Raw genomic sequence first — 17,555 nt, forward strand, 5'->3', positions numbered from 1 at the left:
CTCCATTTATACACAATTACGGAATTGTAGATTTCACTGTTAGACTTCCATGCTCAGTTGCATTGGGGATGACACATGCTCTTCAGACCCTGAATGTTTCAGGAGATAAACTAATTTACTCACCTAATCTCTAATGAGGAAATGCCAAGGCTGAGTATATAATTCAGCACAATTTTCAAGGAGGCATTATAATGCAGATTGAAGTGGAAAGGACTGTCTTGAATATGTCAGTGTATAATATTATCCTCATAATTAGATGATCAACTGGTTATAAAAATTATTGAGCCGAGAGAATTACATGGCTCGAGATTTAGCAATGCTGAACAAATGTGGGGTTTGATACATTATTCCAAATAGAAATTTGGGCATAATGAAGCCATGAAGTATAGGTATCAGTTACCCAGAGGGAAAACGAATTTTAAGTTTTGCTGGGGATATAATTTGGTGTGTAGATGGCCAATGATTCTGCAACCAAAGCCATAGGTTTAACATCACTGTATGCCCATTGCTTCACGGCATGAGTTCCCGAAAATCACAGAATTTTTGTTTTTTCACTGAGACAGACTTTTCCCCTAAAGCTTAAGAACCAGAGACAAACCATTTAGCAGCTTATATGGGAAGGGTTTGGAACTCCCAACATTCTGCTCAAGTGTCATAAAATAAAAGGCAGTATTAATATTCACTTTTGGATGTGCAATATGCTGAAGGTGATCTGTACTGGAGCGCAAAAGCATAACAGCAATGAAAAGGTCTATAAAATAAATGTTAATGCTGAATCTATTGAGCACTTAACAAAAGCCAAGACTGGTGGCTTGCTGACTCACCCGACTTTTTGTCAGGGATCTCAAAATCTGCATAAATCTCCATAAAGCCACGATATCTTGATCACATTATGCTAAATTATGAGTAAGAAATTAACTAAAATGTTTGAATACAATTAAGTTAGCAATAGGGCCCAGTTATGAACCAGGTTATAATTTCAAAAAGAAACACCATCATCATTCGATCACTGATTTCTCTTAGGTTTCTGTATAATTCACATTCAAAAAGGAAAATGTCAACATTTCTGCCTCTTCTTGCAGTGGATTTACATATGAATAATTATACTGGAATTCAAATGTTTTAGCTTTGATTGGCAGGTAATTCCAAATCCCACAGAACAGCACTGCAGCTCTTCGAATATAGCAGGGATTTACAGAGAGGTTGTAAAATGTTACCTGTGCAGAGATCCTGCACCTGGACTAGTAACAGCATGGCCTTATAAACAGGGTTGCCAAACCTTCCTCAAAATATTAACTGTTTTTTTACCTTTCAGTGAACATGGCCCTGGACTTTTCAAAGTCAAATGCTTTTCCTGATTGAATTTGAAAGTCAGTATCACCGACACATCTGCAACACTACTAATTTACAGGCCGTAAATATTTTAGCCCCTGCCAGTAACTTTATGAATAGGGGTTTTCTCAACCCTGTTTATAAATCATACCACCACTCGTTTTCCCTTTCTCAACATGCTGGTCATGCATATTAGCGGAACACAGATATTACCTTGAAATGAACCACAAACAAAAATACCGTGCTGCCTGTGGGCTACAAATTAATAGCTACTGTATCTAGGTAGGCAGGGAACTTTTTGAACAGAGCAGTTGCTCTTCTTGCTGATGATATAAAGAAGCCGTATTTAAGATGGCTTACACAGATTGGCACTCTCCAGGTGTAAATTCCGTGCCCCCTATCAAACAGCAGTATTCATATTTATTGCAGAAAAAAAATCTAAACAATACCAACATCTTGGGAAATACAGACATCTGTTAAGCTCCAGGTGGTGAATCTCACAACTAACACAACACCACATTACTGTACTGTTACAATACACTGTGTCAAGAACAACAAGAGCTCCAGATTAGTCTAGGTTATTACTGGAAAGGTTAGATCACTTCCTGACACACAGAGAATTAAAGAAAAAGAAAAAAAAAAGGGCAGAATAAGACTGCAAGAGGATGCGAGATACAGCAAAAGCCCACGACAAATCTGGCAGATAAACAGGTTCTAAATCAAGCTGCTTTGCTGTGGCTGGGTGAAGAGTGGGATAGGAGAAGGAATGAACTCTAATATTTAGATACAATTAAATTGGAAAGATCAACTAACGCAATGAAGGTTGGACAATCTACTCATAAGTCTCATTTCCCTACTACTCCTGCCTGATGGGCAGCGGAGTCCATTGTCACAGCTGCCCAACATTGTGGGCACTTGGTTTTAGTTGGTCATTTCCAGTGCCCTCATCCAGGCAGCTTCCTGAATAGGGGTCCTATGATGATTATATGCGCCATGCAGTGGGGTCGTTATTACAAAGGATTGCCTTAACAAGTGCCAGGAAGTGGAACCGATGAGCCCAGTGGGTGTCGGTTCCCCCATAATCTTGGATATTAATCAAACCATTCTTGTAACAAGTAACTATTACAGTGTGGCTTCCCTCTGGAAAGCGATTCCATAATTCAGTGATTCATACTATCAGTGACTCACTTGCTCCGTGTATGAATAAAAGTGATTTTCCTAACTGCTAGTATCGTAACTGACAGTCAAGCTCTGTTATTTCTGGCTTGCATATCACCAACAATTAAGACTGTGTGCTTGGAATTCAGCAAACAATATTATTGAGGATGCAGGAGCCAAAAGAGAATCCAGCTCCCTTTCTACTAGCTGTGCTCACTTGGTAGGGATAGCGGAATAAAACGCAGCAAGAGACCAGGTTGGACTCTGAATTCATCCCTGGAGAGTAGGAAGTTGCCATTTTTCCATAGTCACTTTTCAGAGTAGAACTGTGCTGAACTGCACAACCAGTGGAAGCTGGAATTCACCAGGGTGGCATAGTTCCATTAAGGAATGCATTTCTTTGTAAAGGTCTGTATTTACTTTGGGGATGTAAGCAGGAAAACAGTGAACTTTGAACACATTAAGCAGCTGGATTTACAAACTGTACTGACAGAATTAGCTTTAAAATGTTTTGCACTGAAGGAACTTTTACATTTAAACACATTGTTTTATTCGGCTTTTATAACATTGAGTGGCATTTTTAAAGCAAAATGGAAAATGATAAATTATTCCCACTGAGAAGTTTCCAGCTGTGATAGGATATAGATCCAAAATAATAACAGTAATCTCCACTAAACACCAGTAAACAGCACAGACACACAGTACTCCATCTCATCGTCACATAAAGATAAAGGAAGCCCTTTGTAAAATACAAAGACATATGGAAGTTCTGGGTCCTCAGCTTAGGATTTCTCATCATGCTACAGAAGGTTTGACTGGTACAACATCAATATTGATTCCTTAGCATCACACAACAATTCAGAAAGAGGACTTTCTATTCTTTCACTTTGATGACTGAAGAGCAGCACAGCACATTCAATAATACTGGTTCCAATAAAAGACAACGAAGGAAATACAAAAGCACAGATCTGACAATCACACACTTTTAAAGGTAAACTATACGTTTCTTTCTGAGTCTGCATTGGATAATGGCCAGTTTTGGAATGAGATCAAAGCATTCAAACAAAACAAAACAAACAAAATGCTAGATGAAGCTCTTGGCGACCGGAAGAGGTCTTATGTGGTGAAGATGCTCACAACCAAATTAAAAACAAACAAACAAACAAACAAAAAAAACCTAGGGCCTGCTCCTTCAATCCTTCCCCAGGCACTGATGTCTGATTAAGGGGTGGAGGATTGGACTCCTAGCAATAACAGAGAGGATGAAGGCAAGGATATTAAAACACAAGGAGTGGCAATGGTGAGGAGATTCAGATTCATTAAAGCATGTTGGGTCATTTTCATTCTAAGAAGATCAGGATGCTCCTTTTGCCTGAGTTATTTCTCACCAATGAATGAGCAACATTGATTTTCCATGGGAGTTTTGCCTGACTGAGAACAGCAGGACCAGGACTCATTGTCTCAAACTGGGCTGCCCTTTCACTGGAATGGTTTTTGGACATGTAATTTTCCTTGAATGCACTTATGGATTTATTTCAATATTAACAAATCTTTAATTATTCAGACTAAAATTCTTAACAATTCATGATTTTAAAAAAGAACTACTGCTCAGATCAAAGCTGCTGCTTCTTAAAAAAACAGAGGAAAGATCTGCAGCCTGAAGCACCTTCTGGTGAGTAATGAATGAAAGGGGGAGAAGTGAGTTAAGTAGACAGGAGAGGGTGAGATTAGATTCTTAGCAATTCTAATCAAAGCTCCCCCATCTTCTCCAGGACTCTGAAGTTTGTTTCACCTGACTTACAAGATCTGATGTACTACGGCTTGTAGATACTAATGAAACTTAAACATTCTTTCTGCAGACAGGGCTGTGGTGTCAATCAAACTGGTTAGAAATCAAGAAAACATTTTTTTCCCCTTGAAATCTGAAATTGTGGTAAAACAAAAAATCATTAAAATTTGAAAAGTTTCCACTAGCTCTAGTAGGGAAATTGCAGTGAGAATAAAAGTGCTAACCTCACATTTCCTTCCCCAGCTCCTCAGGGGTTAATGGCTAACCTTCCATTGACTCAGGACCCCATTGGCACAGAAATAAGGCCATTCAATGGGGCCCCGTAGCTAAAGCCCAGAATTCAGTGAGTGACCTCCCTACAACTTAGTTCATACAGCTGTGCTCTGCCAGATGGGGGAAGGTCCTTGAGATCCACAACAGAGAATTTGTCCATATATGGCACACGTACATCTCCCCAAGGTGCTCAAGGTATCTGCACAGAGCTCTCAGCTGGTATGAAGGACCTTGTGACCCACCCAAGGCTGTTATCTTCTCTACCTGTCCCTGGTCGAGCTGGACCCAATAACCTGGGGACTTTCTGTGGCTGTAAGTTTGACAGCATGGAGGATGAAATCTACCCCTGTGCAAACTGCCAGCATGGGGCCTATATCCCACTTCCGCTGTAGGGCTATGCACTAGCCTTATGCACAGGGGCTGGGTTTCACTCTGAGGTTAGCCGGTTTTCTCTTCCTGGAATACTAGCAATGCAACAAGCTAGTTCTGGAAAAATACCCTACTCTAGCTGGGTCATTTGGCCTCCAGGGATACCGCTGCAGAATGTTCAGAAACGCCTAAGGGTTTACGGTTAGAAAGTGAGTGTGAACAACACAGGACCCATTTCAAAATCCAGTCACTATTCTCAAAAACAAAAAGTCTGACAATGTTTGGATGAAAACCGGAAAAATGATTAAAAAAAAAACAAACAGAACCCCCGCCTCCTCCCCCCCCCGCCCCGATAAAAGGTGTAAATTAAGATTTGCAAGTGCCTGGCCTGAGTCAGGTCTGCAGACCTGCCAGTTAAAGATGATACGCCTGTGCCATGAAGTAAGCAAACAAGACTTCCACCACACACACAGTTTAGTGGGATGCCTCACAGCAGCATTGGCCAGCCGTTAGTTACACAGCACTGCCATTCAAGTGAGACGAGACGTTAAGATTTCCCAGTACCTTGCACTGCACTGGCTGAGCTCTCCATTATTACATCATCCAGCATTAGATCTAAAAGAATGAAATGACATTAATCATCTGGCAGGACGCGCGGCAAGAGTTTCATTCCCCTTCAACAGTTTCTACAGTTCTCCCGTCAACTAGCCAGGTCTGTAATGGCTGTAGCACGAAGAGTTCTAATAATGTTCTCTCCTAGATATCTTTTTGGTGAGTGGAATCTGCTATCCCTGCCCCTTCTGATACAGTGGGGTAAAACTAAGGGCCAGATGCTCCCCCCACTTACGCCAGTGCTACCCCAATGGACTCAATGAGGTTGCGGCAAGTTAACTGACAGAACTTTCCCCCCTTAAAAATGTAGGGCCAATTCACCCCAGCATAAGACCTACATACCACGTGGTTTGAGTAGGACTTATGCAGAAGCTTTAGCAGAGGATGAATTTCACATTAGCAGAGGAATAGCTAAATTTGCTGCTTGCAATCCTGCATACTACACAGCTAGGTTCTACATCTGTCATGTAAGCTCTGTATTGGTATGCCCATATGTTTCTCTTTTTCAGATGCAGCACTCTGTCCTAATATGGGAATAGACTAGCATTTAAAAAAACGACCGTGCAGTCAGTTAAACTCATTCCTACTATTAGCTACAACAAAAAAAATCAGTGACAAGGCCAACTTTGACATAAAGGAAACCCCAGTTTTGCTATCGTGGATCTGAGGGTAGAAGCAAGCCCCTTATCCCGAAATGGCATGCCAGTTACAACTACAGACACCTACTTGTCATTGAGAGCAAAACTGGATATATCCAGTCAAAACCAACATTTTCATTGAATGTTAACTGAGAAAAGCTTTGTTCTAAAGCTTTGGAAGGCTTCATGTCTTTCTTTTTTTAAGGAGGTTTAGCACTCAGCAGTCTTCTGTTCCTCAGTAGACGATCTGGGTATTACCTCTTTAATTAGACATTTTACAGAACTGAATGCAAATATCCACATCTCCAAGGATGCTTTGGGATTCTTTCCCAGACCAGCCTTACGTCTGATTCATCTTTTTTCTTCTAGCATTATACATAAGGTCATTCATAATATCTCTATATATTTATTCTAATGACATTTAGAATGTTTTCTTTCCAAAACCAAACCATACAAAAGGGACATTGGCATCCAGCATGTCGCTGTATGGTCTAAGGAAGCAGCGGTCACTCAGCAATTGTGTCTGGGAATTCAGACTACCCTAAAGCGCTTTCGATACATATTAATTGTTTGGAGGGAAAAAATCCTTTGATATATCAGCTGTATCCCATTTAATTGAGACTGACAGATAAGATCCATAACTAGGAGCTTTATTAATTGCGTCCACACTGGGTGAAGAGCCACACAGTACTGGTTACATCTCCCAAAGTTCACTGGGCTCATTGTAACACCCAGAAAGGAACTGGGGCACAGTCCCTTCTTTGATTGATCCGCAGTTCTGAGCAGGAATCTGGAGATGCTATAATGTACCCAGGATATTAGAATATTCCTTCTTTAGGCCCAGATCCTGCAGTGCAGGCAATCGGGCGCTGTGCCGCTGCAGAGCTCTGGCCATGCCATTTTCACTGCAGGATCAGGGCCTTAAGCCCTGATTCGGAAAAGCACCCTATTTGGGACAACATATATGCATTGTGCTTAAATACCATAGAAATCAATGGGATTTAAGCACATGCTTCAAGCGAAGCACATGCTTAAGAGCCATGCTGCAAAGGGATGGATTTAAGCATGGGCTTAAGTGTTTTCTGAATGGGAGCCTTAGTGATATTTGTGCTGCAGCAGTATAACTAAGCTCATCGCAACTTTTATAAACCTTTCAGATTGAACATTATCAGCTTTCAGATTCCTAGCACAAGCTCCTGATCAGAGACAGACTCTTAAACATCACTGACGTCCGTCCAAGATAGAAAATGAAATGTGAAAGAAGTGGAGACAAGTAGTAAGGAGACCGAACGGGAGAAGGTAACAAGAGAGATACCATGAAGAGATGGGCATTTGAAAAAATGCAACCAGAACAGAAAGCATGCAAGATGGAGAAGAGTACCTCTGGCCTTTGACCTCTGACCTGAATGTTATTTCCTGCTTTTTCAACCAAACCAAAACTGAAGTAAAAAGAAAAAGGTCAGGTTTTTAGACTTTTGACAGAGTGTGTAGGTCTGGCATCCTTTCCTTACGCTACATTACAGAATTTTTAAAGCTACATTATTCTAAGAGGGCCACAAGTTTGTGTCAAGCGTTATCGTTCAATTTATCTCACATCAATGACAGTTCATCTGGTTAATTTGTCTTATTGAATTCTTTTTCAATCTGTATTTCTCAAGCAAACTCATTGATATGTATCTATAGGGTGTTTTTAAAAAGCATTTCTAGAATAAGATGGCTTCATTATTTTATTACATCCTTGAATAGCCCTAGAGCTACTTTGCCAACAAATTAACCTGCCTGATAAATTAGACAGGTAATGTTGCTGTGGCATTACAAGGCTGTAATAAACCAAATAGTGAATCCAGTTATCAGCAACGGTGCTCGAGACTTGGAAGCTTTATGGCCTAGTCTGACACTGTTGATCTTTGCAGTTGTCACTATTTGTGTAACACTGAGTTGTGCTATCCACGAAGCTCCAGGTTCGGGTTTTTGGGTTTTAAATAACCTTGTATGAAAAGGTCATTGCAAATCATGCAGCCATGACTTCCTGCTCAGCCTAACATGGCGCTGTTTCCTTCATGCAAATTTCATAGCTTGGACATGCTTTTTTTTGGAGGAGAATGATCATCAGATGCTAGGCAGGGGTTAGGGGATTGTGTCAAAGGTCAAGCAGGACTCAGAAAGATGTGGAAAGACTACCGACCAGCCATTTGTTTCTCCTTACTCCTTCTCTTTTTCTCCAGCCGGCGAAGTCTCTTCTCCTCCCGTCTCTTGGCTTCTTCCTCCTCCTGGTGCTGCCGACACTTGTGGAAATTCTCCACCACGACCCCCACGAACATGTTGAGGACGAAGAAGGCCACAATCAGCAGGAAGGAGATGAAGTAGAGGAGCATCCAAGGGTTATAGTTCATAACTGGCTACAGGATGGAGGGAGATAGATGCCAGTTGAATTACAACAGGCAGAGAACGGAGCAAACTGAGAGTAGACAGATTCTTGCTAGTCAGGCTCGAGCTGGGATGTTAAAGAGAGCAATGTGGAAGTTGCAGGTCCAGCTGCAGTTTGGGGTCTCAAGCCTAGGGGGTTGGATGGGCCTGAGCTGCGACATCCACATGGCTATTTTTAGCGCACTAGCTTGAGCCCCACTAGCACAAGTCTGTCTACGTAGGCTGGGAGGCTTGCTTCCAGCCGCAGTGCAGTGTAGACATACCCTGAGGAGGTAGACGGAGCAGAACAGCAAGGCCTGCTTTCTCAAAAGCAGCTAGAGATGTTGGGTGCTCAACTTAAGACACCTTAAAGATGACTTTCAGACAGCAGATGCTCAGCACAATCAGGCTCCTTTGAGGTGTCACGAATTGGGCACCCAAAGTCACTTGAATACTGAAGAGGCGTAAATGGTCTGTTGTGCCAAAGAGTGAGGCAACAGAATCCTTTGCAACTCTCCCAGGCCAGCAATAATAGTAATCTGTACATAGACAAAGTAGCAGCTTTCTCCAGAGGTGCTCAAAGACTCTTCAGGCTCACAAAAGCCCTCTCAGATAGGTAGGGTTCCCCATTTTACAGCTACGCTGGACATTTCTTCAAGCACCATAAGTGGGTACAATGAGCTATTGACACTTATGTCATAGCATGGTTTTGTTGCAGTGTATAACTAGTAGAGATGGGTCCCAGTTGGAACCTTTCATTTGACCTCTGTCAGGCCCGCGCCTTGGTTTGGATAAAATGGAACCCAGATCCAAACCACCCCCCAATGTTTCACTTTTGCAAGACGAAAAACGTTTTGCAAAATGAAAACCAAACCATAGCCGCTTTGGCGGCTTCTCTCTACTAGGCGTTCATCTAGAAAACATACCTGCTGGTCAACTCCTACAGCATCGAGGCCATCATACATGATGTCCACCCACCCATCTTTGGAGGCCAGAACAAACAGAGACATCAGGGCCTAGAAATGCAAGGGAAAAAGTTGCATTTAGTTGGAACCCAGCTTATTAGATGCTCTCTTTTACCTGTCACATTCAACTCTCCTTTGCCCTTCTCCATTTTGGGATTTGCATTTGTGCTACTATTTTACCTTGCCGATAATAGGGAACTTTTGATGTCCAAGGTTTCCTGGCAGCAAAAACCTGTCAATGTCAGACACCGGTCCAGCAATAAGGGCTAATTCGAAAACCACAAAGCCAAACACAAAGGCAGCTTCATTTTCACCCTCCAGGTCTCCACTGCTCATTACTAATTAGGCCCTACCATGCTGCTAAAATAAGGATGTGCTCCATCGGCAGTTGTAAATGAATGGGATGTTGAGATGCACGGGGTACAGGATGTCCAGCCACATTAGTCAAGCCCTGCTGCTAGATGTATTTAGTTTATTATAGAGCAGTGAAGCAATTAAGTACACCGTGAAGCTACTTGTGCTTGTCTTATTCCAAAAGGAAGTGTGTGCATGCTTGGAAGCATTGCATTTGGGATTTACAAATGCAGGGTGGGTGTATATGAAGTGAATAGTGACTGTGGCTGCTTAGACCCCTGTAAGAAAACCCTATAAGTAATTATGCACAGATTTTTAAATCAAGGAGGTAAAGGAGCAAAGAAGCAGATTACCATTCCAGTAATACCTGGCCGAGATTATCAAAATTATACTTGTGCCGGACCCATTTGTAGCTGGCTTCTGCACAGTCTGATTTGTTTGTGATGTTTCTGGTATCCTCCCCTTGGCAGACAAAAAACTTCCCTTTGAAAAGCTGTAAAACAGAAGAATGAGAGGAGGGGTAAATCCACTTTGTTTACCTGCACAGAATGGACAGCTCACTCGGGACCTACTGTGCAGCCCACACAATCAAATCAAGTTAAAGGTAAAAGCCTCGTTAGTGCATGGCACTCAAAGCATGATGCCTGGCAGAACAATAGTGACAGTCTAGTTCAAAGGCACCTACTGAGAGAAAGCTTGAATGCCTCCTCTAACATAATTTAGGACACTGATCTTGAAGGTCTCCTTGCAGGGGGCTGAAGGTCTCCTTGCAGGGGGCTGGGTAGCCCCTAGGACTAGGACTATCCTCTACAGCCTTCTGCTTCTAGGGCACTGGTTCAAATCCAGCCCAGGCTTGTAGGTGTTACCATCTGATGGCTGGTCAGTGACCTATGTGACATGAGTATGGTGGTCTCAGTCCAGTTGCCAGTGAAAAGTCTTACAAGAGTGGCCAACAAAATTAACCCTAATTCCGCCCTTTGGTTGACAGTCTTTGTTGGCAGAGGAAAAAAAAGGAACCAGTGTGTCAGAGCAATGGAATACGTTCTTATTCCCAATGGTCAAAGTGAGGAGTGGTGTGGGCAGAGCCTCGTTCTCCTGCTGGACCTGTGGGGTGGATCAATGAGACTTCTATTTCTAGGGCTGTTAACCCTAGCAACTTTCAATGACACTAAATCCCCTTGCTTGAGAACTGTTCTCCATCAATCATTAGACTGCTTTTCAGGAGAGTCTCTGCAAATATTTTTATAACCAGAGTTTAAGAATGAACTCCTATTGCTCCCTGGTGCCAGATCCTGGTCTCCCTTTCACGGCCATAAAACCATGGACTCCAGGGGGGTTCCTCCCGATTTACACCTCAGAGAAGCATCAGCTGCTTAATTCTAGACTTGTTGCTTTCTGCAAAGCGGCACAGAAAATGGCAGGGCACGATTTCTATTTGGGACGTGGCAATTGATGGTGAAATCTCAGTGAACGAGACATATAGGAAATCCTGTTCTGCTGAGTGACAGCGTCTTGCCATGCTTCTCTGGGACAGAGCAGCCTTCTATTCAGGCTCCTTAAATACCACCTGTGTATTTGAAAAAAGAGATGCTCACTCTTTATGATCTGTTGTTCTAGACAAAACAAATACAAGCCCCGGAGAGCAAAACAAACCCATACATTACTTAATGTATTTCCTTTGGCAGCAGAACACTTTCCACTAGAAGGGCAGGGATACTGACTCGCAGAGCTAACCAACATCTATTGTAGCCATAAAACTTTTAGATCTAGGACGGCTATAGCTCCCTTAAGGATCCGCATGGAGATAGCTTCTTCCAAATTAAACAGGAAGGTGAACACTGATTTTAATACATTGGCTATGAGTGTAATATCTTCATGACTAGGCGTGTAATAATATTCAGATGGGCCCTGTTACACAACCATAAACTGGAGAGGAACATAAAAGGATCTGATTTGCAAACACACTGGGCGCTGACAGCTCACGTTTACTGGCAGCTCATGCTAGAGGTTCAGATTCTCAGCACTTCTGAAAATCGAAGGTCCAAAGTTTCAGAGCGACTCTGGCTTTTCTACTTCCTACTCCTGGCAGTTAATGACTATCCACACGCTACCATGATGCACACTTCAGAAATCTATGTAATACGATAAATAAATAGCAGGCATTCCAATGCAATCCAGTGGGCAGGAGAGTAGACTGGGGTTTAGGAGACGTGGGTTTCATTCTAGGTTCTTGCACTTAGGCAAATCACAAACTCTGTGCTTCTGTTTCCTACTCTGTCTGTCTGGTCTATTCAGACTGTAATCTCTTTGGGGCAGGGACTGCCTTTTCCTGTTAACTCTAGAAGATTGAATCTTACTATCGATCTTCATTTTATACTTACATGGAGGAAAAAAAACCATGCTAATGCTGAGCAATCTAAGATTTGGTTTCTTTGATATAAATGATGGCCTTGCTTTTACAGTTATTCAGCATGCAGAACTCCCATTGACATCACTGGGAATTTTGCAAGCTGAATGCAGGATCAGGTCTAATGTTTGTATGTAGAGCTGTAAATGTGTCAATGTGTAATTGTGACAACTGAATAGAAGACCGGGAGAGGCACTGGGGAAAGCTATCACAATTAGCAGAAAGGAAATTCAAACAGCTCAGTGTGACAGATTTTTTTTTCCTGTTATAAACTCTTTTGGATCTGATTATTTTGTTTTATGGGATGTGCTTAGTTTTATGGCCCTGTCTAGGGCAATGGATGGATGTGAAGTGTAATGGATGGATATCGCGCTGTACCTATACATCAATCGAGATGCAAAAATTGTCACGAATGGGATGATTCTTCCCTTTTGTTCTGTCGGGTTTGAATGCTATATTTATTAGTTATTTAAAGTACATTCTTAATGTAAAATGTTACGAAAGCCCTCCTGTCCAAACTGGGAACCAGTTTCCAAGCCAGCTTTGACAGATCAAATAAACTTCACCAGGAAAAGAGGAAACCGTGCTGAAATATCCATCAGATAGAATCTCTTTCTTTTTCAGATGATTAGAAATTATTACAAGGAGATGGAAACTTTTCTCCAGTCTCTTCCCTTGGGCTCCTGCACTCCAAGGACTGGGGATGACGACAGCAGATTGTATCCAGGTTGCTTGACACAGCAGAAGGCTCAGAAATCAATATTTTCACCAGCTTCTAACTATGTAAACTTTCAGAACCCTGCACTGAGTCTACCGGGACAAGTTTTCCTTTGAGCTTAGAAGCCAGTGGATTCCCAGCTATGAAAGTTAGAGTTTCTATTTTCCATGAGTTTAAAGCTGGGGAAAAAAGGGGACATTGTCTCTCCAACTTTAATACCACAGATAGGAGACAGAATTGAATTGAATAGTTTCTTTGGACTGGGATTTCCTAGTGGGACATGGTAGGGATCTGATTATATTAACTATAGACTCAAATTCTGCTCTGGTTGGTCCTGGGGGAAGGACAGCCTAGGTGTAGCTCAGTTCATGTTCTGCTACAGGAACTCTGTCAGGCAGAGCACAAGTCCTCATGGTGGGGATGGAGGGGGCATGGTGAGGAGGACTCTTGGCTGACACGCTGAGTGGGATCAGCATGCCCCCTCAGTCAGTGCTTGTTTTCGGGTATGTTTACATCGCAAATTAAGTTGTACTCATAGTGCTAGTAAACCTGCACTAGCTTTAATCAAGTTAACACTGGTAACAATAGCAATGAAGATGTGGCAGTCCAGACATCAGTACAAGCCCACTAGGAACCCTGGCTACATGCTCAGGGTGCTAGCCCACATCAGGGTCCATGCAGCCACATCTTCACTGCTAGTGTTATCTGCTCTAGCTAAAGTTAGTGCGGGCCTGGCCTACTCACACTACAATTACACCTTAACCTGTGGTATAGATGTGCCCTTAGAGAGCAGTATTACTGTATGCACTGGTCAGCTTGAAGGGGGTTAGACCCACCCACTAACCCACAGATCTCACCTCCCCGACAGAACCAAGAAAGAGGTTGAAGTCATACCACCATAATTTTTCATACCCATTGCTGCGCCCACTGGTACTAAGAGTGCACGTGTGTGAAGTCTAGCCTATGATTCATTTTAAAAGCCTGTGAAAAGTGCAAAAGACTCAGTAAGCCATGGCTAGGGCTGGAATAATATGAATCTTGCTCTTTTCATGCTATTTCAGTTCCTGGAATTACCCCAGAAAGAAACTCATCTTAATCTGGGCCTCTCAAAGACCTGTAGCTCGCAAACAGTGGCAAAGATACCAAGATATTCCTCTTTATTTGGGCTTGCCTCTATTTCCAGCTTTGCCTGGATTCCAGGCAAAGAGCCCTGCAGGGAACCCACCTGGACTCCCAAGATTCCAAAGATGATGAAGAACGCGCAACAGATGACCACAATGTTCCCAATAGGCTTCAGGGATGACATCAGGGTTTCCACCACCAGCTTCAGTCCTTGTGCTCGACTAATGACCCTTAGGGGGAAAAGCAGGCACAAGAAGCAAGTTAGACACTGTCCTTGCAACATTCCTCTGAATCCTTCCATGCTCCGAGGCACAGGCATAAGTGTGGACTAGGGAAACAGCTGTTTGAAATGGGGTGTGGCTGAAAAACAGGAGAGTACAAGAGGCTATGAAGGGACTGAGATCTAAGGGAGGTTGGGGAAACTTCATATGTACTCGGGGAGCCTCGTGTGTGGAATGGGGAAGAAGAGAAGGTGCAGGTGGGAATGCATACGTATTAAGAGTTAGGTACACAGATCTTGATCCAAAGCCCACTGAAGTTAGTGGAAAGGCTTCTGTTAACTGCACTGGGCTTTCGAGCAGGCTCACAGAAAGGGAAAATTACAGAGTACTCCCATGTCTTCTTCTCCCACTCCATTGCCTACACCTCCCCAGTCATGTCCTTTTTAACCACCTTATTAAAAAATGAATACAGATCTAATTTTAGTGACCTCTCCATGTAAGGCACACCTCCCGCCGCCAGGCCTGAGAAATTCTATTGTCTTCTGGTTGACCCCTTATGCAGCACTCTCAGTTCTTGTATCTTTCTTGTAAAGAGCTTTGGCACCTTATTCCAATCTAATACAGTAGAACTTCAGAGTTAGGGACACCTCGGGAAGGGAGGTTGTGTCCGTAACTCTGAACAAAGCGCAGTTCGGGCTCCGGCTCCAGCAGCTGACGCTCCAGGCTTGGCTCCAGCAGCAGCTGAGCTCCCTCCTCAGCACCGGCAGCTTCCTTGCAGGCAGCTTCTTTCCCTGGGTCCCACTGAGTTTGAGAGCTTGTTCCTCTCCCAGCTGGGGGTGGGGTGTGTGTGAAAACAGCATGTCCCTCTCCTGGCTGCGGGAGGGAGGGTGAAACCAGTGTGTCCGCCTCCCGGCCGAGGGAGGGGTGAAAGCGGCGCAGACCCCAGCACTGGTCCTGCTCTGCTGGCTCTGGCTGCCTTGGGCTGGCAGCTCCAGCATCTTCACTTCCTAGCTGTAAGTGGCTGCCCCGCATGTGGGGGTGAGGACAGGCAGCCCAGAGGTGCCTACCTTTAAGCTGCAATACAGGCACAGTACAGTACTTGCTTTTGTTTGTTTGTTTGTTTTGGTCTCTGCTGCTGTCTGATTGGTTACTTCTGGTTTCACATGGTGTCCAATTGACCGGTCAGTCCGTAACTCTGGTGTTCGTATCTTTGAGGTTCTACTGTATGTCAGATGTGGTCCCTCTGGCCTCTTGTACTGCCAGAGATAGATCTGATGGTTTTAATCTAACCCATTGTCACTCCCAGATCTATCTCCTGATTAGCACCTTCTAGAGCACATAGCCAGGATGTCATCTCTCCCCCCACCCATTGTTCATCAAAGCCTCATCACTTTGTATTTTTCTATAATGCAATTTGACAAGCTCTCTCGGTTCTGGTCTGGATCCCATCTCCCTTTGGATCCAGCCTCTAGTTTTGTGTCATTCACAAATGCATGCACTTGGTTTCACTTTCTCTCTTCCTGGTCACTAATACACCATTTGAACGGGACTGGGTCCAACACAGATTCCTGAGCCACTACATTTCCTACCTTCATCCTATCTTACTTCTACCCATTCACTGCTGTGACATCAGATATTCAACCACTTTTGTTAGTCAGCTGAGAACTTCACCACAAGACCATAAGCAGTAACCTTCAACGCTACCTCGAATTTCATAACTGTAGATTAGATTATACTGTAGGGCTAAGGGAGAAGGCACAAGCAATCAATAGCAAGATAGAAACAAGCAGGAAAACAAAGGAGTAGAAGATGAACTACACCGTTATACCAAGGGCAATACTTGAATCAGAGGACTAAGCTTGTTTATATTAAAAAAATCCATCAAGTCATTTAGGGACAGATTTACAAAGGTATTTAGGGTAGGTCTACACTTACCCGGTAGTTCGGCGGCAAGAAAATTGAACTTCTGGGTTCGACTTATCGCGTCTTGTCTAGACGCGATAAGTCGAACCCGGAAGTGCTCGCCGTCGACTGCGGTACTCCAGCTCGACGAGAGGAGTACGCGAAGTCGACGGGGGAGCCTGCCTGCCGCGTGTGGACGGAGGTAATTTCGAACTAAGGTACTTCGAACTTCAGCTACGTTATTCACGTAGCTGAAGTTGCGTACCTTAGTTCGAATTGGGGGGTTAGTGTAGACCTGCCCTTAGGGGCAAATAGGTTTCTAGTGAGATTTACAAAAGTACCATTGACATCAATGGGAGTTAGGGGGCTAATACTTTGTAAATCGAGTCTTTATGGCCAAGCTGCTTACAAATGTAGGCATGGAAAGTCAGGCATTGATGCACAAAAAACGTCCAATTGTACCCATAGAGCGGTGTGTGTGTGTGTGTGTGTGTTTTGGACATAGGTTTGAAGGCTCCTTTGAAAACTTGGCACTCAAAATGTAAAGCACCTGTTCACTGATGGGACAAGGATGTCTTCCTTCCTGACTGACGTCACCATTCTACACTGATCCTATCAGGGGCTCCCCAAGGTCTCTCCCTGCTCTGCCCAGCACAGTATCCCTCTGCATTTTCACCCCCCGCCCCTTGGTATGTTTTGCTTTCCTATCTCAATAACCTGCCTCTTGCCATCTTAAAACAATTTCCAGTCTGAGTTCTAGTCTAATCTCCATCCTCCCCAGACTGTGTCATTCCCCCAGCAGGGGTCACTGTGGGCTCGGACGTGTGACAGCGACGTTTGGCTTTATTGAGGTGCATGACGGATAAGCCTCATGCTCTCTGAAAGTTTGCATTATTCCTTGTGTGTCTCTGTGCCTATAGAGTTAAACTCCAGAGCTATGTGCACAGCCATAAAATAATGGTGGGTTTTTTGTTTTCCTTTTTTTCTTCTTCTAAGAATTGTTGGCTTTAAACAATACCCTGAAAAACTAAAAAAAAAAAAAAAATATTTCCTTCGTTCTGGTAAAATATTTACTCTAAATGTCAAGGGTAGCTTGTCAATTCCCCTTGTAAAAAAGAAACAGATGGTGATATTTTTATCCACTCCCTACCAACACAACACAAAAGGCAGATGCTTCTGTTTTGCAACCTGGCTGTTGTGCTCAGGTAGCAGTTGTTGTTACTTATTACACTCCCTGGCTCCCTGTCTGATCTGCTCTGTGCTGTTTTCCCGAGTTTGGAGAGGACTGG

The 17,555-nt window shown here is 43.4% G+C and overlaps 1 protein-coding gene across 4 annotated transcripts in view; it reads right to left on the bottom strand.

The window, feature by feature from the left end:
• CACNA1G (calcium voltage-gated channel subunit alpha1 G) overlaps positions 1-17,555 on the bottom strand; it is a 281,389-nt gene that overhangs the window by 31,335 nt on the left and 232,499 nt on the right. Inside the window, exons 21-25 of one of the 4 annotated variants that reach the window (XM_024204317.3) lie at positions 14,247-14,373; positions 10,264-10,389; positions 9,504-9,593; positions 8,378-8,570; positions 5,486-5,536 (exon numbers count right to left, since the gene is read on the bottom strand). In XM_024204317.3, coding sequence (XP_024060085.1) covers positions 5,486-5,536; positions 8,378-8,570; positions 9,504-9,593; positions 10,264-10,389; positions 14,247-14,373 — 587 coding nt within the window. Of the gene's footprint in view, positions 1-5,485; positions 5,537-8,356; positions 8,571-9,503; positions 9,594-10,263; positions 10,390-14,246; positions 14,374-17,555 lie in introns of all 4 variants that reach the window. The other 3 variants (XM_029912207.1, XM_024204320.3, XM_024204319.3) reach the window with 3 other exon arrangements.

The sequence above is a fragment of the Terrapene carolina genome, unplaced genomic scaffold, assembly GCF_002925995.2.
Source record: "Terrapene carolina triunguis isolate 2854851 unplaced genomic scaffold, T_m_triunguis-2.0 Scaffold192, whole genome shotgun sequence".
NCBI classification, from domain to species: Eukaryota; Metazoa; Chordata; order Testudines; family Emydidae; genus Terrapene; species Terrapene triunguis.